This window comes from Cebus imitator, unplaced genomic scaffold (genome assembly GCF_001604975.1).
Source record: "Cebus imitator isolate Cc_AM_T3 unplaced genomic scaffold, Cebus_imitator-1.0 Scaffold370, whole genome shotgun sequence".
Classification (NCBI taxonomy): Eukaryota; Metazoa; Chordata; class Mammalia; order Primates; family Cebidae; genus Cebus; species Cebus imitator.
Window position 1 is genome coordinate 2,108,398 of NW_016107685.1, and position 27,748 is coordinate 2,136,145.

At 37.0% G+C, this 27,748-nt stretch overlaps 2 protein-coding genes across 2 annotated transcripts; both read left to right on the forward strand.

Moving 5' to 3' along the window:
* Positions 1–9,327: 9,327 nt before the first annotated feature.
* LOC108288303 (olfactory receptor 51B2) lies at positions 9,328–11,441 on the forward strand. The gene has a single exon (XM_017507185.1). It carries the CDS (start codon positions 9,469–9,471, stop codon positions 10,408–10,410), a length of 942 nt encoding a protein of 313 aa, XP_017362674.1. The 5' UTR covers positions 9,328–9,468; the 3' UTR covers positions 10,411–11,441.
* Positions 11,442–19,677: 8,236 nt separating this feature from the next.
* Positions 19,678–20,917, forward strand: LOC108288304 (olfactory receptor 51B4-like). Its single transcript, XM_017507186.2, is given in 2 exon segments — positions 19,678–20,537; positions 20,539–20,917. Coding segments are annotated over 2 exon segments (933 nt in total). The 5' UTR covers positions 19,678–19,836; the 3' UTR covers positions 20,771–20,917.
* Positions 20,918–27,748: the final 6,831 nt, after the last annotated feature.

Here is a 27,748-nt window from a genome sequence, read left to right on the forward strand (position 1 = left end):
CTCCATCACATAATTTTACCTATGTAACAAACCTGCTCTTATAATCTTGAATTTGAAATAAAAGTTAAAAAACAAAGCCTATTTATAACACTATCTCCCAGGAAACACTGCACATAAGTTGTATTCATAAGAAGAGTAGAATTCAGAGTGGCCCAGTGGACTAACAAACTGGTGAGCCACCTTCTTACAATAGATAAAACCTGTAATTCTGCTTTCGATCACTCAAGACTGAAAGAATATAACTTATATAGGAAAGGATCTCATGAGGAATAAATTTCATGGTGCCTCTTAAGATAAATAAGTAGCATGTAGTTATAGGAAATCTAAGGTGTAAAAGAATATACATTAAAAAAGGCCGGGCGTGGTGGCTCATGCCTGTAATCCCAGCACTTTGGGAGGCCGAGGCGGGTGGATCACGAGGTCAAGAGATCGAGACCATCCTGGTCAACATGGTGAAACCCCGTCTCTACTAAAAATACAAAAAATTAGCTGGGCATGGTGGCACGTGCCTGTAATCCCAGTTACTCAGGAGGCTGAGGCAGGAGAATTGCCTGAACCCAGGAGGCGGAGGTTGCGGTGAGCAGAGATCGCGCCATTGCACTCCAGCCTGGGTAACAGGAGTGAAACTCTGTCTCAAAAAAAAAAAAAAAAAAAAAAAAAAAAAAAAAAAAAAAAAAGCCTTTGCCAAATATCATCCTTTCTTTTCCAAATATACTATAAATTGTATAGTATGGGCTTGAAGGGATAATATGTCTTAGGAATATTTAATTTGAGTCAGGAAATGAAAGTAAACAAAATAAATAAACCAATCTTAGAAATGATTAAGAAGACATGGAAGAATCTGAGACACACTGAAAAAATATGTATGGTCTAATGAGTTGACAGATCACATTTCCTTTCATATAAAATGAATTTATACTAGATAAGAGACACATGAACTTTATTCATCTCATTAACAAATAATTGCTGGATTCCTTCACTGGAGATGCAGATTTTTATACTGTAAATGAAAGGTGATGTATTTAAAGATACCACTAGATTCTATGAATATTAAATTAGGCACCAAGGATGATTAGAAATGAGTAAGGGCCCGGAGGTCTTCATGTCCAATTAAATAATGTAAATCTCTTTTGATTATATAACCTAAATCCTTAGACAAAGTCATAGTTATTAATAAACTCATAGACAAAATTTATTTTATGGGAAATTTAGGAGTTTTTGTCCGTAGACTTCTAGTACATGCCACCAAACTGACAGGTGACAGTGATTAGTGTCAAAGTGTCTCAAAAATAAATAAGATGAGATGGCCCTATGTTAGTCATGGTTCTTTAGAAAAATAGAATCAACAGGATTTACCCAACTTCAAATTATACTACAAGGTAACAGTAACTAAAACAGAATGGTACTGATACAAATACAGATACACAGATCTATGGAACAGAACAGAGAACTCAGAAGTAAGACTGCACATCTGAAACAATCTGATCTTCAACAAACCTGACAAAAACAATCAATGGGGAAGGGACTCCCTATTTAAAAAATGGTGCTGGAAGAAGTAGCCAGCCATATGTAGAAAACTGAAACTGGACTCTTTCCTTACACCTGTACATAAATTAAATCAAGATAGATTAGAGACAAATGTGTAAAACCCAAAACTATAAAACCTTAGAAGAAAACCAAGGCAATACCATTCAGGACATAGATACAGGCAAAGATTTTATGACAAAAATGTCAAAAACAATTAGAAGAAAAGCAAACATTAACAAATGGGATCTAATTAAACTAAAGAGGTCAGACATGGTGGTTCACGCTGATAATCCCAACACTTTGGGAGGGCAAGGCAGGTGGATCACTTGAGTTAGGGAGTTTGAGAGAGGTCTGGCCAACATGATGAAAATCCATCTTTACTAAAAATATAAGAAATTAGCTGGGTGTGGTGATGAGCACCTATAATCTCAGCAATTCAGGAGGCTGAGGCAGGATAATTGCTTGAACCCAGGAGGCAGAGTTTGCAGTGAGCTGACATTATACCATTACACTCCAGCATGGATGAAAGAGTGAGACTCCATCTCAAAATATAGATAAATAAATAAATAAGTAAAGATAAAGCACTTCTAAACAACAAAATAAACTATCATCAGAGGAAACAGGCAATCTACAGAGTGGGAGGAAATTTTTGTAATCCGTCCACCTGACAAAGGTCTAATATCTAGAATCTATGAGAAACTTAAACAAATTTACAAAAAAACACACAAAAGTGGTCAAAGGACATGAACAGACACTTCTCAAAAGAAGACATTTATGTGGCCAAAAAACATATGAAAAAAAGCTAGGCATCACTGATCATTAGAGAAATGCAAATCAAAACCTCTATGAGATACCATTTTATGCCAGTCAGAATAGCGGTTATTAAAAAGTCAAGAAGCAACAAATGCTAGCTAGGTTGCAGAGAAATAGGAACACTTTTACACTGTTGGTGGGAGGAGTGTAAACTAGTTCAACCATTGTGGAAGACAGTGTGGAATTCCTCAAAGATTTAGAACCAGAAATACCATTTGATCCCACAATCCCATTACTGGGTATATACCTAAAGGAATATAAACCATTCCATTACTTAGAAACATGCACCTGTATGTTCATTGCAACACTATTCACAATAGCGAAGACATGGAATCAACACAAATGCCCATCAATGATAGACTGGATAGAAAAAAACATGGTACATGTTAACCATGAAATACTATACAGCCGTAAAAAGGAACAAGATTATGTCCTTTGCAGGGACATGGATGGAGCTGAAAGTCATTATCCTCAGCAAACTAATGCAGGAACAGCAAACCAAACAACACATGTTCTCTCTTAGAAGTGGGAGCTGAACAATGAGAATGAGAACACATGGAAACAGTAAGGGGAACAACACACACTGGGGCCAGTCAGGGGTTGAGGTGGGTTAAGGGAAAGCATTAGGAAAAATGGCTAGTACATGCTGGGTGTGTTACCTAGGTAATGGGTTGATATGTACAGCAAACCACCTTCACATAGGTTTATCTATGTAATAAACCTGCACGTCCTGCACATGTACCTCAGACCTGAAAATAAAAATTAAAAACTTAGAATGTACATAAAAATATGGAAATTAATAAATATGATTCACTGCATTAAAAAAAGACAAAAACTGCAATTACTTTGATATCAACATAATATAAGGAATTAACAGATATGATCATGGAGGAAGGCAAGTTCCAAGATATGCAGAGTGAGTCATCAAGTTGAAAACCCGAGAGACTCTTGTAGTTTAGTCCCATTCCAAGTGTGAAGGCCATGCTTGCAAGCCAAAAGTCATCAGGCTTCATACCTAGGAAGTTTTGATGTTTCAGTTCAACCTAAAGGCAGAAAAAAAAGGCCTACATTCCAGTTTGAAGGCCATAAATCAGGAAGAATTATCTCTGATTTGGGCTAGGGTCAGACTTTTTGTTCTATTCAAGTTTTCAACTGACTGGATGAAGCCACCTGCAGTAGGAAGGACAGTCTGCGTTCCTCAGCCTACCAATTTAAATGTAAATCTCATCTAAAAATACCCTCACAAAAACACCTAGAATAATGTTTGACAAATATTTGGGCACCCCATGGCCCAGTCAAATTGGCAAATAAAATTAACCATCAGAGCCTGTAGAGGATAATTTAAAGGATGGGATCTTCAGAGATTATTGTGGAATTCGGAAGGCTGACAGATAATAGAATCAAACTACACAGAAAAAATAAAAGAAGTTGGTATTGTCAGCACAGACTTACTCAACAAACAGCAAAACTCCTAGGATAGAGACCTTCCTGAATCGTTAGTGATATAAGCTTATAATACCTGACTGTTGGCTTCCTATATGCCATAAAGGGCTGCAGTTAGACACAGGCTGTGACACCAGAGCTCAGGCCAAGAGCCAAGAAATGGAAGACCAGAAACATATTTTGATTTTAAAAGTTAAATAATTTCTAATAATGTGACTACCTGAGAATTTTCAGAACAGACATTCTAACAAATATTGAGTTATATAATTTATATATAAAAAAGATACAAGATTATGTCAGGAAACACTGCACCAAAGAAGGCTTTTATTACAGGAGATGGGAGGTTCTGCCCAATCTGAGATTATGCTGCTGTGATGTGATTCTCCACTTCACAGGCAATACAGCAAGAAATATGAAAAGAATGAACAAGGTCTTAGAACATCAAGAATGAGAGAGACATAAATGGCTATTTAAGGAAATAGAGGACTCTTTGGATACCCTGCCTACTTCCTCCCATTGCCCTAAGCCTAGTGACTTTGAATTTTGGCTGACAATAGCGGTTCCCATTCTCTGGAGGCTTATCCTCCACCAACAGGGTACTTTATGTGGGAGACTAACCCAACCCTGGGATAGTCTGCAGGAACTTACTTTTATATCTGTTCTAAGATAAGTGATGTTTCCAGGAATAGAGTTATATTCATGGGGCAGAAGATTCATGTACTGCCAGTGAGAGGGTCAATATGCCTACTAATGAAACAGGAGGGCAGCCTGAAATTAAATCAATTATCTCAGGTTCTTACTATCTCCACCTCATTTTAACTTCAAATCATAGCTCCCCTAAATCAATCCAGTCCTAAATTTTCACTTAGTACAAAGAGGACACACAAACTTTCAGACTTAAGCCATTCCCAGAGACTGACTCTTAGTCATGATTTCCTACTGCTATGCCACTTATATTTGGAAAGACCTATGAGCAGAATGCAGTTCAGGAGAAACTTAACTGATGTAAAATGTCAAGTGCCAAAATGTGACCCACATGGTTCACACATTGCACCCATACTCATTTTAAAATCTCACAGTTGGGCTAAGTTCCAGGATAAATTTAGAATACAAGACTGATAAGACAATAGAAATTCTCAGATCCTTATCACTCTGCCAGACTATGAATATTATTGTATTCAAGTACAAATTATCAGAGAAAGCCAGGGATGTAAAAGATACCTCCACCATGTCCCCTTTTCCACATTACTGCAGGACAGTTAAAGTAAATAAGATTGTTTTAACTTGATTTATATTGCTCCAGAGCAACAACTCTGATCCTTGGGCAAGACTTACCAAGAGACAGAGAACAAGCTTACTGTCTGAAAGAACTTATCAGCAGTACTCATTTATGAGAAAATATCACTCAAGAAGGCATATGCCAAGTACTAGATAACAAACAATCTTATTTGAAACCAAGTAAAGGTTAAGTGTGAGGGATTTGTGAAGCTTCATCTAAGTTGAGTGAGTTTATTGGCTATTGGGTTAAGGAATAACAAAAGTAGGTTTCAAGGTGTCTTCATTTTGAGGTGGTGAATCACACAAGGCAAAGGTGGTTTGGTAGCATGACTCCAGACTTTTGGCTGAAACTACAATTCTGTTTTCTTTCTGAAAAGAAAACATGGGGCTCTAGAACACAGTTCTGGACCTACCTCCTTCTCCAAAGGAGACCGGAAAAAAAAAAAATCCCAGTAGTCTAATTATCCAGCATCAAGAGAGATACCGGGGAACAATTTTGAATATAAATAACCTCACAAATTAATCCTGTTAGCAGTCTTCGAAGATACCCTTTGAACCAATTTCTACACCAGGACTCAGAAATTACATCTCCCCTTAATTTCTGATACTCCATGTATGGCTCTAGTGACTATGGGAGAATGGAATGGAGGTATTCGAGAGGAAAATAAAGATGACCAATTTTCTTGTATGTCTCTTCCACTACCTAGTTGTTGCAAGAGGGTAAATAGAGAAAAGAGGGAAGACATCTGTATCTATGGAGTCTGCTAGGTATAACAATCTCCAACATAAAAGTTCAATTTCCTAGAAAATGCCAACTCTGAAAAAAAAACAGTCGTTTTATGTGTTGGGTGCTTACATGAATAATTAAGAGTTCTGAATTGCTATCTAGACGTTCTTGTTAGCTCAGGGCTATTAAGAACATTTTTCCTTCAATAGAAATTTTCTTTGGAAGAAGCAGGAGAGAAAAGAGACTGACTTTGGGAGTGAATGTGCAGGGTGGGCTCATCATGACACCTGGTCTCTATATCACATCTCCTCCTCCTCTTGAAGCAGTTCTCTAGGCTCAGTTTTCTTTATCTTGCATCCACCTATGGCCCCTTTCTGCCTTCTTCTTTCTCTGCTTTGTAGCTCCCACATTTTCAGCTTATATATTAGCCAATGAGGATATTAGTATTATTTTGAAATCACTGTTCTTATGTAAGTCAGTTGAACAATCAGCATACCAGCCAGTGATCAATACATTAATCACAAAATAATTAAAATTTTATAAATAACCTCACAATCAATATGTCACACTCTGTCATTGCTTCCAGGGCCATTGATGTATTAGTATAACAGTCAGGATGGTAAGCATGTTAGTGTTGGAGTGGGAGTAGAACCGTGTTTTTTACTACAATGAATTAGTTAGAGCCACTAGGTTTGAGAGACTAGTAAAAGAATGTTAACAGTAAAAATTTTGTGCTAAGTTTTATGCTAAAGTCTGGTTGATGCAAAAGACATTGGGGTTTAGTTAGAGAGGGCAAAGTGAGAGACAATATAGAAATAGACACAACAAAAGTGTAATTGATACAGGAAGAAAGACACAGGATAACAAGAGGATGGAGATGACGTATAGCTGCACCCTACGTACATGAGCAAATGGGGCAGAAATGATTAGTGCTGCCCAGCCAAGCCCAGCCTAAATAAGTTGAACCATGCATGAGAGTGAAAAATGAATGTTTAATGTTGTAAGCCATTGATGCTCTATAGGGCTTTGTCATGTGACAATTCTGTGTTACTAGATAATTGGTACAATAATTTACATAAACTCTGTAAATATTAGTTTATTATGGAACTCTACAAACTCTTAATAAAATATGGATAATAGTAATACTTTGCATTAATTTTCTGTTATACATAAATTACTGCGAATTGAACTGCTTAAAACATTATTAGTTTATTATATCACACTTCGATAGGTCTGTACTCTAATAGGCTTAACTGGGTTTTCAGCTTAGGGTTTCATAAGGTCAAATTCTAAATGTCAGGAGGGCTGGGCTTTTATCTGAAGGCTCTGGGGAAGACTTCGCTTCCACGCTCATTCAGATTATAGTCAGAGTTCAGTTTCTTTTCTTTATTCTTTGAGATGGAGTCTCACTCTGTTGCCTAGCCTGGGGTGCAGTGGCACAATCTCTTGCTTCCTGCAACCTCTGCCTCCTGGGTTCAAGTGATCTCCTGCCTCAGCTTCCCAAAGTAGCTGGAACTGCAGGCACTGGCCACCATGTCTGGCTAATTTTTGCATTTTTTGTAGGGACAGGGTTTCACCATGTTGGTCAGGCTGGTCTGACCTCAGGTGATCCACCTGCCTCAGCCTCCCAAAGTGCTGGGATTACAGGCGTGAGTGAGCCACTGCACACAGTTATCAGAGTTCAGTTTCCTATTGCTGAAATCTGAGGTCTCGGTTTTTTTTGCAAGCTGTTAGCTGGGACCCCCTCTCTGTACCTAGGGGGTTCTTCCGTTCCTTCTTTTGTGACCTCCTTATATTTCAAACCAGCAACTGCCCATGAACCTTTCTCAAACTTTGAATATGTCTGGTTTCCTATTCTACTACTACTCAGTGAAAACTCTGCTTTTTAGAGGCTCATGAAATTAGATTAGAGTCCCCCAAGTAGTTACATTTTCAATTAACTCATAGTCAACAAATCAGTAACTTTAATTACGTCTGTATAACCCCAAGCATGATATTGTGTAATATTCACAGTCCCAGATATTAGCATAGGAAATCTTGTGGTAAAGAGGTGGATTTTAAAATTATGCCTATCACACCTATTTAAAAAATAGCTAGTGAAAAAGCCTTTCTTTTGTAATACGTGTATTAGTTTTAAAGTATGTGTGAAATAATTTTTATTCTTAACATTTTTTTGATGAAACACAGTGTGTGAAAGGGTGGTAGAGAGCAGCTGCATTCCTATTTCTCCACATCCTCTCCAGCATCTGTTGTCTCCTCTCTTTGATGCTCGCCATTCTAACTAGCATGAGATGGTATCTCATTGTGGTTTTGATTTGCATTTCTCTAATGACCAGTGATGATGAGCTTTTGTTTTCATATGTTGTTGGCTACATATGTGTCTCCTTTTGTTCATATCCTTTGCCCCCTTTTTGATGGGGTTGTTTTTTTCTTTACAGGTACATGTTCTTTACACATGTAGCATCAGAACATTTCCTTAAACAGTAGTTAGATGCTTTGTGATTTCTTCTGATTCTGATTTATTTTTCATACTGAGGTCATTTTATGAAGAAAACTGCTAAGTCCTGAAGACTTGCCTTTAGGATTCTGAACTTATGGTTACATAAGACTGCAGCAGAGCAGGTAATAAGTTTCTTTTCTTTTTTTCCCAGCCTTGGTTTGTGACAACCAAGAAAACAGAAACAGTGGTGATGGTCAGCATCTTTAAGCTGTGGAAACATTAGAATTTTACCTGTTACAGAACTGCAACAGCACCTCAGGAGTTTAGAATTGATGGAAAAGCAGAGAGAGATAAGAAGAGACAGAAAACCAACTAAGTATTTGATTATGGGAAATAATGTTGGAAAGAGCAAGCGGTAGAAAGCAAGCCAGTAAATAGTGAAAGAACAATAAAAAATATAATTTTATGAAGGTATTTGGAGAAAATAAATGAGATGAAAGAATGAAAATGTTTCTATCTCAAAAGATGAATTAGGTGTGAAATGCTTATAGCAGTGATGCCCAGATATTGTATTGCATTGGAATCACCTGAGGATCCTGAAAAAAGCAAATTTGATTCAGAATGTTGGAAGGGGCAGAATCTGAGGATGCATTTCTAACAAGTCCTCTGCTTGTTAGATGTATTTAGTCTGTGACCCACAATTCTGGTGGCCAAGTTCAAGTAACTGTTGGAGTGACAAAGCATACCATTAGAAGTGATGGTGATGCATGTTATAGTGCATAAACACTGACATTAAATTTCAAAAACTGAGAAAAATTATATTAACTGAAAAAATTGTCTTTATCATAATTGTGAAATATAAAATGAAAATAAAACAATCATTTCCAAAAGGTTAGTAATCACAGCAAGAAAACAACTAAGCCAGATTTTTATCCATTTATGTATATTTGTCTTATTTGTTTTTGTTATCACTGCTTTTGCAAATATTTATAAGTACCCTCAAAATAGTTGGGGATAACATACTTAAAATTAATGAAAAATCTTTTAATTTGAGAAAAATTGAACAATTAACTCTGTATTTTCTCTAATTAGGGAAAGACCATAGTCTCTACATGACTATTCTTCTTCAAGAAAATAGTTGCAGAGTCAAATTTATCACACCAATTAACTATCCCCACGCAGGAAGATTGGGGGCTCTTGGTTTCAAGGTTTCAAGAAATTGATCTTGACCTGTGGACACATGATGTGGCCAAATATTACTGCAGCCCCTTTTTTGCTGACTGGCTTTCCAGGGCTGGAGGCAGCTCATCACTGGATCTCCATCCCCTTCTTTGTCATTTATGTGTGCATCCTTCTGGGCAATGGCATGCTCCTCTACCTCATCAAGCATGACCACAGTCTTCATGAGCCCATGTACTACTTCCTCACCATGCTTGCAGTCACAGACCTCATGGTGACATTAACCACAATGCCTACAGTAATGGGTGTTCTATGGGTGAATCACAGGGAGATCAGTAGTGTGGGCTGCTTCCTGCAGGCCTACTTTATTCCCTCCCTTTCTGTTGTGGAATCAGGTTCCCTCCTGACAATGGCATATGATCGTTTCATTGCCATCCGCAATCCTTTGAGATATGCTTCTATTCTCACCAATACTAGAGTCGTAGCATTAGGAGTGGGAGTGTTTCTAAGGGGTTTTGTATCCATCCTGCCTGTAATCTTGCGTCTTTTTTCATTTTCATATTGCAAATCTCATGTTGTCACACGTGCTTTCTGCCTTCACCAAGAAATCATGAGACTGGCTTGTGCTGATATAACTTTCAATAGAATTTACCCTGTAATTTTGATCTCTTTAACAATTTTCCTAGACTCTCTGATCATTCTCTTCTCCTATATTCTAATTCTTAAGACTGTTATAGGCATTGCCTCCAGTGAAGAGAGAGCCAAAGCCCTCAATACTTGTATCTCCCACATTAGTTGTGTTCTTATTTTCTATGTTGCAGTGATGGGTTTGATATTCATCTACAGATTTGGAAGGAATGTGCCAGAGGTTGTCCACATTATCATGAGTTATATCTACTTCCTCTTTCCTCCTTTAATGAATCCTATCATCTATAGCATCAAGACCAAGCAAATACAACATGGTATTATCCGCCTTTTATTGAAACATAAGTTTAGTAGTTAAACTCGGGTCTGGAGAATCAGACACAGACACAAAAATGAAGACAGAATGAAAAACTAAAGCCTGGACTTCTTTCTTAGCCAAGAGCAAGAATATATTGGAAGACAATGTTTCACTCAGAAGGGCTTAAGGACTTTACTATAGGGTTGGGGCATAGCCTAAGATGCCTGGTGACAGAAGACTGAGTAGACTGCATGGAACTGAAAAACTCCATATTTAAATTCCTCTTTCCAACGCACCTGAAATTAACCACTTCGGTGAAATTTGAAAAAAAAAGACAGAACATATAATCTTTTTGAAAAACTTTTGCATCAGTGTGCATACATGTTTATGTGTTTGCATAGGCTAGTGTACACATGTGTAAAATTTTTTTGATCATCATTCTCTGGAAATAAATTCTTAATTAAAATTTTCGTTATTCTCATGGCAAATATAGTGAAAAGAAATTAACATTTTAAATTTACTTTTAAATAAGTAAGTGTTGGTTATCTTTTTAAATGTCCTCTACCCTGAGTTAGAGTACTTTCCAGGGCCATGATTTGCATTTAATATTTTTGATATAGTCATAAGTCACTTACAAAGTATTTCAATAAGAGTTTTTAAGTTTTCAATACATTTATTACAGTATGGCTGGATTTTATAAAAAGTATATCTCTTTACCTTATTCTTCTTTAAATATTCTTTTGCCCAAACAAAATCTTAGAAGGGAAAACCTAGACAAGCTTCCTGTCAGCTTGCAAAAAGTAAGAAGTGAGTTTATAAGGGTACGTTTGCTCTTCAGATGATTTTAACGTGCTTTTCCATAGATCTTTGAGGAAGCTCATATAAAATTGAAAATAATCTATGCTTGATTCTTTCTCTCAGGTGAAATTGTTGAATCAACCATTCTATTCTATTTATTAAAATCAAATAAATGGTCTTTAAGATTTAAGATACTTTATACTAGTATGTACATGTATAATTGTGTTTGCATGTGTGTGTGGACATCTGCACGTGTGGAACAAATCTTTCAATATTTTATCTTAGATATAATTTCTAACCTCAAACTTGTTTTTAAACATTTCACAATAAATTTAATGAATTGTAATACATTTATTGTATTATTTTTATAGTGGTATTATATATAATTTGACACTATAGCCTTTTTACATTGTGTAATTCAGTGGCACACATTACATTTGCCATGTTGTGCAATCACCACCACTATTTCTAAAATTTTGTGTTACACCAAACAAAAACTCTGTATTGATTTATCAGTTACTCCCCAGTCCATGTTTCTTCTACACTCTGGTAACTTCTAATCTACTTTTTGTCTCTATGAATTTGCTTATTCTAGGTAGTTTGTGTAACTGAAATAATGCAATGTTTGTTCTTTTGAGTGTGACTTATTGCTCTTAGGATAGTTTGGAAGGTTTATCCATGTTGTAGCATGTGTCAGATATACTTTTTATAGATTAATAATATTCTATCCTATGTATACAACATTTTGTTTATATATGCATCGATAAACATTTGTATTCTTTCTATTTCTTGCCTACTATGAATAATGCTGCAATAAATATCGACTTAAAAGTGTCTATTTGAGTCCTTGTTTTCAATTCTTTTGGATTTATACCTAGGAATGGAATTGCTGGATCATATGACAATTTTATGTTCAATTTTTTGAAAAATCTGTTTCCCACAGCTATTGCCATATTTCACATTCTCACCAGCAATGTACGAGGGTTCAAATTTCCCCACGTGCTCACCAACACTTGTTATTTTCCATTTTTTTTATTACAACCATCTTAGAAGGTGAGTAGTAGTGTATCACTGTGGCTTTAATTTACATTTGTCCATTGGCTGAGAATCTTAAACACCTTTGAATGTGCTCATTGACCATTTGTATGTCTTCATTGGAGAAATGTATACTGACTTATTTTGAAATTAGTCTTTGCAGATGTTCTTTTAGATATTCCTCTAGTCTGAGTTGGGAGACTCCTTGAAACTTTAAATTGCATTTCATGCTTTCCTAATAAAAAGTCTTAAATCCCTCACAATGGATAATTTCTTATACTAATTAGTGAATTATTGACAGCTTCCCTTCAATACACCCCAGATTCTACCTAAATATACCTGTCTACCTCCTCCCACTCTGAATATACTGCTTTTCCAAGAATAATCCTTCAAATATTCCATGGAAGAAGAAAATGAGACAAGCTTTCTGGAGGAAGGAAATTTTCAGTTATAATTGCTTAAATAAATGTTTCACTCAACTAGAAATTTTATGGTAGTGCAATGCAGAGAAACGATAATACAATCCTTCCAGACCTAAAAATATATGGCATCCGCATTTTACAGGTACATGTTCAGGAAGAAAGATCAGAACTGGTGATTTGTTTGCAAAAAATCTTTGCTCTGGACTTCACTGAGTAAAGTTTAATATTGGGAAGACAGAAAAATGTGGAGAGAAATGAGATGCAATCTATGGAATGCTTAAAAAATAGGTGTAGGAGCAAGTTTTCTTTACGTCCTTGTTAAAACTTTTTCATATTGATTCAAATGTAAAACCTATTATTTATTCACACATTTTATATGCTGTTGAGTACAATGTTTAAGCTATAGACAGTGGGTATAGACAAAATCTTAAAATCTATTTATCCCCCAAAGACTTCCTCTGTTTCTCATAATGTGCCCAGTAAGTTCCTGATGTTTATTACCGTGTTAGCAGAAAATTTCAATCCAGACCATTTCCATCTTGATTTGCTGACCTGGGTGCAGTTTCTTAAGGCAGAGGAAAGACTGTCTTTGCAAGTTATTTTGGAAGAATAGAAACTGTGAAAAATGTATGGTTTATTTGGTGCTCATGGGATATTTTTATACTGTATGCTACTCCAATATCTAAATTATATATCTAGGCTCCTCTTTTACAGCTTTATGTTAGGTGGAAGGGACTTTAGCTAAGTTGGCTAAGGCCCTTATAATTAAAACTTATTTGTTTTTCTCATGCTTTATTGAGAAAGATTCCATCTTTCTTCCATGAAACTTCAAGCCATAGTTTTTTCAATAACCTGAATTTATGTCCAAGAAGAAAGGGAGATTCAATCTATCTTCAGTGATGACCAGTATCACTGAATGGTTATCTGGGCCTGGTGCGGATTGTGAATATGACAATATTTGAATCCCTCTGAAGAGGTATAAGAGACGGACACTCACTTTTGAATATGCAGGGTTGTTTCCGTGATGGAGGAAACAGATTGGAGGAATGTAGATTTATGGGTGAAGTTGTCCCAAACTTCGGCTTGGAAGTTGAGTGCTCAGCTCTAGGTGCTACCATTGATGCTAAAGGAGAACTTTTCCAAAATGACTTTGGGGAAATACAATTTCCTATCATTTTGTTTAGTTGACACAAATTCTTACTCAGCAGGGTCCCAAAGGGCAAGTGGTCTATATTATCAACTCCTTTATACATATTTAGACACTTCCCAGGTATCAGGTCATTACCAGGAACATTAGGTTAGTGGATTCATCTTCCATAACCTCATTAGATTGACTCACTGTAACTTCTTTCAACATAATCTCCAAAGGACAATCTTTGCTGCATGCCTTCAACACACTAAAATGTCTCCTTTCAGTCTTGTCCCTGGACTATTAGGCGAAATTGCCTTGCATAGATATGACATGGTACACAGTGATTTCAATTATGACTTTCTTTCTCTTTCTATATGGTAACATAACTGATACAACATAAAGAAGAAAAAATGAAATATAATGTCTGATATATTATTGTTGGGGTATAGTTCTTTTTTGGGAATAAGAGTTTCTTTTCATGCATTGGTCTAGCTAGTTAGTAGTATAGATAGATCACAGGAAAAGGTAGATTTGGTGTATTTAGACTTCAACAGAACATTTTCAAAGTAGTCTTTTCATTGGTGGAAGAATATAAGTTCCATAAGTGCTTAAGACATTTTATCTTGAGACTCACTCGCAGCCAAAGTACTAAGAAATATAAAGACACGTAAATGTCTCTTCCCATATGGTCACAGCTACTTGGAAGGCTGAGGTGGAAAAATTGCTTGAGCATAAAAGTTTGAGGCTGCAGTGAACTATGATCTCACCACTGTACCCATCCTGGGCGACAGAGTGAGACATTGTCTCAAAAAAGAGGAAAGAAAGGAGACAGAAGGAAAGAAAGAGAGAAAGAAAGAGAGGAAGGAAGGAAGGAAGGAAGGAAGGAAGGAAGGAAGGAAAAAGGGAGGGAGGGAGGAAAGAAAGAGAAACAAAGAAAGAAGGAAAGAAAGAGAAAGAAAGAAGAAAGAAAGAGAAAGAAAGAAAGAAGGGAGGGAGGAAGGAAGGGAGAAAAAGAAAGAAAGAAAAGGAAGGAAGGAAGAAAGAAAGAAAAAAAGAAACTTTAAAAACTCTCTCTTCTTCATGTTGTTATGGATTTTTCTCCGCATTATGATTGATATAAAAATTGGAGACATGAAAGTACTAAGCAATAAAGAAAAGAATATAGCATTTTTTGGCATGCTTGAACTTGTAATTTTAATACAAACAAATGTAAAGCTTGTAAAGGTCTACAATTTGGTTACAAAACCAATGTCTTGATTACGTGAACATCATTCATTTACTTAGCTAGTACTTACTGAGCAACCACCATATCTTAAGCTCCATGTTAAGCACTGAAAATGCCACTCATTAAAATCTTTCAGAAGTTTTGTTTACTGTGAGTGCAATGAGAATTGACTTTATGATACGGTTATTAAAAAAGCTGTCACATCTTAGCTACAAGTCTAGATTCAACAGGCTCTGCAAAATGAATTCTGGAATGCATTTGTTGCTGTATGACCTAAAATCACATTTTGGCAAAATTTTACCTGAACATCTGAGAGAATATTTAGTTTTTTCCCCTACATATAAACAGGTGATAGTTAACAGAGTGCAACTTACTGCAAGTGTCACATGTATTATGTAGAATATATATTTTATCACTATCTTAAATCTGAAAGACTAAGTTTGACATGTATCTTGAGATAAGAGTTTAGGGTAGCGTTGTGGATCTGCACAATCTTAGACTGCTTAAATAGAAACTTGGCACACGATCCAACTAAAAAAGTGATTTCAGAATGTGACTAATATGACACACCCGGATTATTATGATCAACAAGGTGGAGCATCATAGGAAATAAATCAAGATTAGGAATAATTACATGATAAACATTTAAAAGACTGGTGCTATTGTTCACCCATCAGGAAAGAAGTCTGAGGGTTTTTAATGCAGATATGTTTATACATCTAGAAAAAATTATGTGTGAATGTAATGGCTAATATGTGATTGTGTTTATTCTGGAGATCAGGTCTAAATATAAGGAGTAGATATTATATTTTTTCAGAGAATTCTATTTCTCTCTCTCTCTCTGTGAATACACACACACACACACACACACACACACACACAGAGAGAGAGAGAGAGAGAGAGAGAGAGAGAGACATGAATACGTGTATTGATAGTAAATACCATATATTCATATATTTATACTAAATAATTAAATGAAACACACACATATATATATGAATGAGTTAACTCATTGTAGGGTAGTGAGGTTTGAATCAAATAGAAAGAATAAATAAATGTCTGATGAATAACCATCAAGACAAAATGGTTAGATGGTGGCTCAAGGATTTTGTAAAAGGTTGGATTAGAGAATATAATACACAGTTTGAAAAGGGGCAATGTACTTAAAATGTTAACATTTACAAAGTGACTGATCTTCCCCTTCTAAGGTCATGGCACGTTTGAGAGTGACTCATTTTTTATTCACTTTTTTTTTCTTTATCTCTCTCTTTTTTTTTTTTTTTAAACAGACTTTTCTCTGTTGCCTATGCTGGAGTGCAGTGGTGTGATCTTGGCTCTCTGCAACCTCCTCCTCCAGGGTTCAAGGGATTCTCATGCCTCAGCCTACAAAGTACCTGGGATTACAGTTATGTGCCACCATAGCCGGCTTATTTTTGTAATTTTTAGCAGAGATGGTGTTTTGCCACGTTGGCATGTCTGGTCTCAAACTCCTGAGCTCAAGTGATCCGCCCTTCTCAACCTCACAAAGTGCTGGGATTACAAGCATGAGCCACTGTGCCCAGCTGTTTTTAATTCACTTTTCATCTCTCAGTCATTAGGCATTTATTTCTGCCATTATATTGACATTGTCAATATTACTGAAGACCTAGTTGTCCAAAACAATGAACATTCTCTATCTTTATCTTAGTTGATAATTCTATATTTTTCACCATTAAACTACCATAAGTATCCACACCTATAAACTTCCCTTTTCATTGTTTTTTTAAGTACAGATCAACTTTGCTACCCTCTTATATCTCTGCCTACTTAGGGGTCTATTTCCTTTGAGATCTTCTTTCTTTTTACTGAGAGTAAAGTTTTTCCTAGGTTCCCAGTGTTTCTATCCAAACCTCTTCCATTTTTTTTTTTTTTTTTTCTCCCTGAGTCAGAGTCTTGCTCTGTTGCTCAGGCTGAAGTGCAGTGATTCAATCTAGGTTCACAGCAACCTTCTCCTGCTGGGTTTTTTAAACCAATTCTCCTGCCTCCGCCTTTGAAGTAGCTGGAAAAACAGGCACTTGCCACCACACTTGGCTAACTTTTGTATTTTTAGTAGAGACAGGGTTTCACCATGTTGGCTAGGCTGGTCTTGAACTGCTGACCTCATGATCTGCCTGCCTTGGCCTCCCAAAGTGCTGAGATTACAGGTGGGAACCACTGCGCCCAGCCACCTCTTCCATTTTAATTTATACTTAAGGTAAGATATAAAAACCTCACTTAAAAGTTGAGATTTTTCAGATAGTTTGTCTTTATCCTATGACTTCCCTTCGTCAGTTAGCTTTAAATGTTTATTTCGATATCTTTATTAATTTCTTCTATAGGAATACAATTTGGGGGCAATGTGTGGAGATAAAAAGGTGGATTCAGGGGACACTGATTGTGCAGGGTGCTTGCAGATTATCTGGAGCTAAACGGAAGGCTTTTTCTTTCTTTTTTTTTTTTTTTAACATGATCTTAATATTCTCTTTTCTCCTTCTCATTTTAGTTTATGTCTTTATAAATGGTTTCCTGAGCAGTTACTAATCCTCTTGTCAGCATGGCAAGCTGAAGAAGCCCTGGATGATTGATCTATGTTAATCTCAGAAACTCTTGAGGACCCTGGGTTAGCTGTTTTCAAAGAATCAGTGCAAAGGCATTCAGAAAGGGGCAAGAGAGTAGTGAGCTCCAGTCATGTTTGCATCCCTCATGGGGCCTCCGTGCTTGCCTGAGAGTGATAAATTCCACCAAAGTTATGACTGTCACTATTGTCATGCATTACATTCTAGGAGACTCCCTAAACTATTAGGGAAACTATTATCCCTGGAATATTTGGATATGTGAACAGTTTCTGGTACCACCAAACTTGCCACAATTAAATGCCAGCGTAGCTGCTGCTAGAGCCTGCAGATATTAAATAGTGGGCTATCTTTAGGTCAATAAAAATATACTTGTAAATTGTATTAACTATTTCCCAAGTAATTACCACACAGTTTTAGTATAACCCTGTGCATCCGAATGTCCAAAACTTAGCTAAGGTTTTGAAAACACGACTATAGTTTAAGAATAATCAGGCCTTCTCCTGCTTGCTCAATCTGGGCCACTTTCTGGGCGACCATAGATCCAAATAATTGGTTAGCTTTTATCCTATACAACAAATTTTGGCATTTATCCATTCTCTTGTAAGGCAATGTTGGAAAGTTAAGGGGACTTATAATGATATACACATCACTCCTGTGGAGTAGATAAGTTTTGCCAAGTTGAGCACCACACAGGTCATAATTCATGGCTCAAGTTAGCAGTGTTTTTAGTATCCATACGAATATAGTACCTGCTACTTTAATGCCTAGACTGACATTTTTGTTATAACAGTGTCCCATGAGGTAGCAGTCATTTCCAAAGTCCTTTCACTTTTCCTCTATCCATCCCTCTCCACAAATAATTGCTTATATTAGAGATGTTAGTATGTGCCAAAATTCTGAAACATAATTATTATTGTTTCTATAGGTTTTTATAAGATAAAAAAGGTGCAAAGATTGTTATCACTTCATTTCTACTGAACAACCATTGAAAGGTGTCAGTAGTAATATTTATAATATAAAATGATATTCTAAAAGATTCTGGGCACATATAGAATCAATTGAATTTGGGGGAAACTGATGTTTCCCTTGTAGTTTTCTTTGTTTTGTAATAAACCGGCGACAAAATTTCTTGGTAACATGACAACGAAAATCTTGATTTTGTAAAAGTGTAATTATAAATAGGCTGTATTTCAAAGTTCCCTATGAAGGTCCTTACGAGTTTTTCTCAGTAGGAGCCTTATAGATTCATAATGATTAGAGAGTCTATAAGATTGTCTCCATCAGCAATGTAGTGCCATATTTTCTCTCTGAGAGTGCTTATCTTTTCCCTAAATCCGGTTGTGTGAAGTTTATTAACTAAATTACCAACTTCTGATGTTGTTATTGCCCTTCAGACCAACGTATTTACAAATTTATGACTCTAAGTATTAACATTTTGTGGACGCCCTCATTATAGAGGTCGGCACTTAAAATATTTCTGTTATGAGCTTCCAATGTGAGTCTCCTCCTATTTTCGTTTGTCTCTACTGTGTCAAAACTCAGATTTTTTGACTGTTTGCAGCACAGAGAACTTGGTGAGTCCCAAGTCCACTGAGGACTTTCTAAAATGAGTTTGCTAACTTTACCCACTTGTTCAGGTTTTCAGATTTCTGTGGAAACTCACATGAGATGAATTATTTTCTTTCAATTTATTTTATTTAATTTTTTTAAAGAGACAGAGTCTGACCCTGTCACCCAAGCTGAAGAGCAGTGCTGCAATCATAGCTCTCTGCAGCCTCACAGTCCTGGGCTCAGGTGATCCTTCTGCCTCAGTCTCTTTAGTGGCTTAGGTTACAAGTGTGTGCCACCAAGCCAACCTAATTCCTTCCTTCCTTCCTTCCTTCCCTCCCTCCCTCCTTCCTTCCTTTTTTTTTTTTTTTTTTTTTTTGAGGCAGGATCTTGCTATGTTGCCCAGGCTGAGTTCTCTTCTTATTCACAGTCCACTTGAGATAGAAATATTGGTTACAATATTTCTCAGGAATTTCATGGTTTCATGGTGATGGGCTCATTTCTATTGAATAAGCATTTTCCTCAGTGGTTTACAATTAATTATGAGACAGGCTTACAATTAATTATTATAGGCTTACAATGCATTATGAGACAATTCACAAAGTATTTAAATTTTGATGTGAAAAATGACCTGATGATGTGTTAAAAGAAGACTGTGAGAGAAAGAAAGAATACTGCATATTTCGAGGTCATCACCCCTAAAGTAGACCTCCTCCATCTGCAAAACCTACCATGTTGTCTAACAACAGTGCCGCCTCCTTCTTGCTGGCTGGCTTCCTGGGCTCAGTTACAATTCACCATTGGATCTCTATTCCCTTCTTTGTCATCTACTTCTCCATCCTTTTTGGGAATGGCACACTCCTTGTCTTCATTTGGAATGACCACAGCCTTCATGAGCCAACGTACTACTTCCTGGCTATGCTGGCAGGCACGGACCTTGGGATGACACTCACTACAATGCCCACAGTCCTGGGTGTCCTGGTGCTAGACCAGAGGGAGATTGCACAGGCTGCCTGTTTCATTCAGTGCTTCTTCATTCATTCACTGGCAATTGTAGAATCGGGTGTTTTGTTTGCCATGGCCTATGACCGTTTCATTGCCATCCGCACACCACTGAGGTACAGCTCTACTCTTACCAATTCACAAGTGATGAACGTAGGACTAGGGATTGTGATGAGAGGCTTTGTGGCTATTGTGCCCCTAATTCTTTCTCTCTACTCCTACCCATATTGTCATTCCTGTGTTGTCTTGCACACATTTTGTCTCCACCAAGATGTCATGAAACTCGCCTGTGCTGATATTACATTTAATCGCTTATACCCAGTTATTCTGGTTGCTTTGACATTCTTTCTAGATGCTCTGATCATTTTCTTTTCCTGTGTTCTAATCCTTAAAACAGTTATAGGCATTGCTTCCAGAGGGGAACAAACTAAAGCTCAGCACTTGTGTCTCTCATATTAGCTGTCTCCTGGTATTTTACATCACTGTAATCAGCCTGACACTCATTCATAGGTTTGGAAAACAGGTACCACATGTGGCCCACATAACCGTGAGCTATGTCCACTTTCTCTTCCCTCCCTTCATGAACCTCATTATTTGCAGCATCAAGACCGAGTGGATTCAAGGAAGCATTATTCGTCTGTTTTCTGGACACAGAAGGGCTTGACGCTTCCTTCCAGAATTTTGTCAGTTTCATGATTTCTGGGCCTTTTTTATAATTGAAGAGGACCTCAGATTTATACCTAATATCTCTTGTATCAGTGTTAGATAGGTTTTAATTATTATGTAAAGTGAAAAGCTACATTGAACAATAATGCAATGAATGTATTCATCTAATTGATATTTTAATATGCAGACAGTTATAAATACATTCATATGTAGACATAAAGCTGTATAGAGACAGACATCTATCGTCTATCTATCTATCTATCTATCTAACTAACATCTATTAATTGAGAGATACTAGGAAAGTGGAATATTATTGACTTTGGAAAGAAAAGATCCAGTTTTGGCTATATAAAAATACATAACAGTATGTGGATTGAGGGTCGTGAGATTAGAGGTTTCATTCCAAATGATACAGTGTCATTTAAAATCTCTACAGTAGAATCTGTCTGAAATCATTAATGTGCTATTTGTCTATTTCATGAATTGATTTGTTTCCTTTTATCCTGTGTTCTCTAAATGCTAGATAAAAACATTTTAATATGTCTGGAATATGAAATTAAACTTGGTATTTTCATTTTTGTATATTCAATTTATTTACTTTTTTTTTACTTTTTAAAGTGTATTTTATTTTTATTTTTTATTTTACTTTAAGTTCTAGGGCACATGTGCAGAATGTGCATGTTTGTTACATAGGTATATGCCGTGGTGGATTGCTGCATCCATCAACCCATTATCTACATTAGGTATTTCTCCTAATGCTATCCCTCCCCTTGACCCTCACCCTACTACAGGCCTGGTGTGTGATGTTTCCCTCCCTGTGTCCACGTGTTCTCATTGACCAACTCCCACTTATGAGTGAGAACATGAGGTATTTGGTTTTCTGTTTTTGTGTTAATTTGCTGAGAATGATGGTTTCCAGCTTCATCCATGTCCCTTCAAAGGACATGAGCTCATCTTTTTATGACTGCATAGTATTCCATAGTGTATATGTGCCACATTTTCTTTATCCACTCTATCATTGATGGGCATTTGAGTTGGTTCCAAGTCTTTGCTATTGTGAGCAGTGACACAATAAACATACAAGTACATGTGTCTTTATGGTAGAATGATTTATAATCCTTTGGGTATATACCCAATAATGGGATTGCTGGGTCAAATGATATTTCTAGTTCTAGATCCTTGAGGAATCATCACACTATCTTCCATAATGGTTGAACTAATTTACACTCCCACCAACAGTGTAAAATAATTCCTATTTTTCCTCATCCTCTCCAGCATCTGTTGTTTCCTGACTTTTTAACGACCACCATTCTAACTGGCTACACAATGTAGTACCTAAGCTAATTTAGCCACAGAAACAGAATCTGTGGTGTAAGTGAGGCAGAGGGTTTTTTCTCCTTCCTATGCTGTTAAATGAATACTGAGATAGAATATTTAGTTCATCTATCACACGTTAAATGGGACTTTATATTTCTGCTGAAGATTTGGGTGTGGGGATAACTCAAGGTATCAGATCAAGGGACGCATGAAGGCAGGTAACTCTAACAGAAAGGGGAAGGAGGTTGGTAAGGCTATGTTCATGAAATTATATGTAAAATACACATTTAACTTCTTTCTGCATCCATCGTCTATGTTTATGAATAATGGGTGTATAAAAGTGTGCTGTATACTCTTAGGGTTTTATGTGCCTGGGGTGCCAAATACTTTGAATTTGTAAGTATATCTTTCTTTACAATGTGTTTGAAAATCTCTATTTACTTGATTTTCAATAAGTATGTGTCATAGTGAATATCTGATAAATGTTTAAGGAAAAATTTGGTATTTACCTATTCACCAAAACTCATTAAATGCCTAATCTGTATTAGATACAGAATTATTTCCTTTTTCTACTTTTCTTGCTCAAATGCCTCCTCTTTTCTTGCTCCTATCATTTCTCTCATTTTTCCTGCCTCCACCTGGACATGCTTCATGTAGTCTGTGCTTGTGTCTGGACTAAAAATTGATATGGTCTTATCGTAATGTTGCTCATCATAATATGGGATATAGGACCCATGGTTATTTCCTATGCATTGATCTGGAGAAGTCTTCAATCCTTTTACTCTTTGCGGAAGATATCTGTAAACCTTCTGGTTCACTCTGCTGTGGCCATTTCAGTTTAGGCCAGTAAGCACATGGATGCCTTCTCTGAGTTTTCCCAGTGTGTTGGTCACAGAACAACCTGAGTAATCACTGATGAAAGAGTGAGAGCTTTATTGGTAGTCACAATTAAAAAAAAAAAACCAATACTACAGTTAAAATGTTCTTTTTATTTTTATTAGTGGATTACATTCCCTGACATATATCTGGCAGGACTCTTCAGAGTAGCCGAAGCTGCTGTTATGACCACTAGAGGGAAGAAGATACCTGTGGAGCTAATGGTCCAGGACAGTGGAGCTACAAGCAAGGAAAGTAAGTGTTAAGGAGCCCTTTTGATTGAAGGTGGGTACCTCCACCTTATAGGGACAGGACATGTGGATGCTCTTCCCAGTTTCTCCTGTTTCCCATACTCACTCCCCTGTTTCTAATAAAGCAAAGGCTAGTTAGTAAGATATCACCTTGCATTTTAAAAATGCCGTAGACTTTGAAAATGATTTAATGTATCAGTCTTTCCTTATTCCGAGAGTCCAGAAATGGCAACATTACCTTCGATTCAATGTAATGGAAAGGGCTCTTTCAAGAGACAGAGAAAAGAATAATTTAATTCTTTCCCCACACCTCCTTCTCTCTCTCTTACTCTTTCTTCTTTCCTTCCACCATCCCTATTTCTCTCTCTCATCACTCAGAAATATGTTTTGAAAGGATGCATAGCAGACAGCTAAGGCTGGTTTTCTCAAAGTAGAGAAGTGAGATTGAGAAGGTAGGGTTGCATAAGCCCTTTCAGTTTTTAGTTTATATGCATCTGTATTGTTAGAACGTTTTATAATATAAATAAAATTATTTCTCAGTTATACACTAGGTATGTAATCTGTGGATATTTCCTTATGTATGATAAGCTACACTTAACTCACTTGGAAAATTCAAACGCCTACTTCACAGTTACTAATAAGGATTAAGTGAGCTAGTGCACTTAAATTTCACATCAGTGAAATTTATCATATATACATATATACATATATATACACACACACACACACACATTGAAAGGGTTCTTACTTTGTGCTAAGAACTGTAATAAGTTCATTGATGTATTATATTATTAAGTTCTAATTTCAGCACTAGAAGGCAAACATTATCCAAATTTCATGCTGGATACCTCCAGACTCTTAAAAATAATTAAATTTCCTTTTGTCATATATTTATTCAAAAGGGTAAACTCAAACTGTGGTTTGTCCAATTTTATATATCATCCAACTAAACATGACCCTATTCTGCCATTTTACAAAGTTATTCCCTAGTTATTATGGGGATGTTGAAAGACAGAGAGGACAGGGTGCTATCCCCCATAACGGCCTCACAATTAAGCTAAGCAGTTAAATGAATCTTGCAGGGTAGTGTAGGGACCACAGGGTTGTGGGGACAGCAGAATTATAATCCCACTTTAGTTTCATTTCAAACAATCCATAAACACATAGCCCTGACCACTTACATATTATACTACACTCTATACTTTTTGTTTATATGTATAAATAAGTGGATAGAAAAATAGACTAGAAAGATAGATAGATAGATAGATACATATATACATACATACATACATAGAATAAATGCTTTCCTTCATAGCTGTCTCCCTACCTGGTTCAAAATGCTCCTCTCCACACCAAAGTACCTTGCATTCACTTAAGTCATCAATTCCTAGGTTTTATTCTGCTGTCAAAGGAAATAAAAAGATGTGAAAAACAATTTCTGACCCACAACTCGTGCTTTATAGATGACTAGATCAAAAGTTTTCAGCCACATGTTAACAGTGAGTGAATAGGAAATCTCTTTTCCCTATATCTGAGATCCCAGCTTCTAGGGCCTTGAAGTCTCACTCTTGATGCAATAGACCTTGGAAGTATTCAGGAGAGCTGAACTTGGTCAATAAAGGAGAAAAGTATGTTGGCTTCCAAAGGCACAGCTCAAACTTCTCAAGACTTCCCTAATCTTGAAGGTAAACACAGGTCTCATCTTTTTTGATAACTTCAGGGAAAGTAGACAACGACTTGCCTTGTCCTTTTTTTAGGGGAGCTTCCACTTTTCCCCTTTCTGGAGGAAATATTTATCCCCAGGTAGTTTGCACCAGTAGTTCTTTGAAGAGACTTCCACCTGGGAACAGTTAAATACCAACTACAGGGCCTTGAACTGCACACTTTCAACCCGGTCCCCACAGTTGAAAAGACCTAAGCTTGTGCCTCATTTAAGTCTTTTTTGGTCATAAAAAATTGAATTCTAATCTGTCTCTCAACCCTACAGTCACCCATTTGGTACATTAAAGATGTGTCTACTGTCTAGTATCCCTCAGGTAGTGTCAGGAATTAGTCGCTTAAATAGTCTGGAAGCAAGGAGTGGTGGCTCATGTCTGTAATCCCAGCACTTGGAGAGGTAGAGGTGGGAGGACTGCTTGAGTTCTGAAATTTGACACCATCCTGGACAACATAGCAAGACCTTGTCTCTACTAAAAAAGAAAAAAAAAAAAAATTAGCCGGGCATGGTGGTGCATACCTATAGTCCCAGCTACTCAGGAGGCCTAATTGGGAGGATCACTTGAGCTCAGGAGGTTGAGGCAGGACATGATCTGCCACTGCACTCCAGCCTGGAAGGCAGAGTGAAACCTTGTCTTACAAAAGAAAATACAAAACCAAAAACCAAAAACAAGAAAATACTCTGCAATGCACTTCCTTGATACTCTACCATATTTTGGGCAGAGGTCTGGGTTCTATACACATTATCTCATTACTGTTCACAGTTGTTAGATTAATTGTGTAATATTGATATTATTCTTCAAAAGCTGTGGCCTCAAGATGATAACTTTTATTTTCTGGACTTGTAATAGCTTTCTCTTTTACTCACCAAATTGTAACTTTCTTAGAGCAGTAACAATATAAAGTTATTGTAAATTTTCACAAACACAACAAACAATGACCCATATAGATGTTGTGAAATTGTTTATTATCAATTTATGGGAAAACAAGAATGTGCTTTTTCAACTGAGCCATTGAGGCAGAAATAACAGAACAAGCTTGAAAGAATAAATATTTCCGAAATTTCCTTGAGTATTGTACAAAGACAAGCAGGGGGACCTGGGAGGAGGGTAATTATCCATGACTGGTATGTGGAGACAAATGCGGATTTATAACAGATGGGACAGCATCTAGTGCAATGAATTTGCCATCACTTTTAGAGAGCTATTTGGGACCCCAGCACACAAGAGGGGATGCAGGGTGTATGTAGACATCTTACATTATTCTTTTTCTTTGTGTGAGAATAATAGTCACGATCTGAGTTTACAGACTATGAGCCATTTCTTCTCTCCCACTTAGCAGCTATGAGATGGCTTGCCCTGCCCCTGTACAAGGCTGACTCACTCCAAGGCCCAGCAAAGGGCAGGGCTCTGTCAGGGCTTTGATAGCACTATCTGCAGAGCCAGGACCCAGAAGGGGTGGGCTCCAGAGCCTCTCCCTCCCATCCTGGAGCATGGTTTGCTTATTTATGCATTTAAATTATATATTTATTTTTAAAGAAATAACAGGAGTCTGCCCAGCCCTGGCTGTGACATGGAAACTATATAGAATGTTTTAGGTTCCATTTTTTTTTACCTTCTCTCAGTTAGAGGCAAAGGGGCTCACTGCACATACACTAGACAGCAAGTCAGGAGATTTGAATCCTAGCCTGGGCATTTCCATGACAAATTACATCATACTGAGAAAGCCCCCACCCTTTTCTAAGCCTCAGTTTCCCCTTTTATAAGTAGGAGTCTGGAGCAAATGATTTCCAGTGGCTCTTATTTCAATACAAAATTTCTGTTGATTAAATTCATGAGCTCCCTTAACTCTGAGACTGAGAAGGAAACTGAACCCGAGACTCCTTGACTGGCAAGATGTCCCCAGACGCTCTCACTCAGCAACAAAATTCTCATCTTCAACCAGGCCCACGATCAGATGTGTATGTGCTAGTTCACATGTGTAAAAAAGAGGATGCTTCTTTCCTATCCTCACCCACTTCTAGGAAAGAACTTAGCACCCTTCCCACATAGTCATCCCGATAACTCATTTCAGTGATTCGACCCTTGGCTTTCTAAAAGTCTTGGGCAGTGTAGAGTGGAGGTGAAGAGTACGGACTCTGCAGCCAGACTGCGTGAGTGGTTAGTGACTGTTTCTCTTAGTAGTTGAATGACTCAGTTTCTTCATCTGTAAAATGGAGGGTTGTTTGTTTGTTTGTTTGTTTGTTTTTGAGACAGGGTCTCACTCTGTCAACCAGGTTGGAGTGCAGTGGCACAGTCTCGGCTCACTGCAACTTCCGTCTCTCAGGCCATCCTCCCACCCCAACCTCCCGAGTAGCTGGAACCACAGGTACACACCACCACACCTGGATATTTTTTTTTTGTATTTTTCATAGAGATGGGGTTTCACATGTTATACAGGCTGGTCTCAAACTCCTGAGCTCAAGCAATCTGCCTGCCTTGGCCTTCCAAAGTGCTGGGATTATAACCATGATTACACGAGTTTTAACAGGCTTATAAGATTGTTGTGCGGACCGGGTGAGTTAATACATGCAAACAGTTTAAAGCATATATAGTGCTTATATATGCTAACTACGTTCGAAATGTTTGCTAGTATTCTTGTGTTTAACTGCAATAATTCTCGCTGCAGCTGAAAACTATTGTTCTGTACTTTATGCCATTCATCTTTAACAGTAATAATAAAAATAACTGACATTTATTGAAAGCTATCAGAGACCGTAATAGGTGCTTTGCATAACTTATTATATTTAATAGTCTTGAATTCTTTCAAGTAGATAC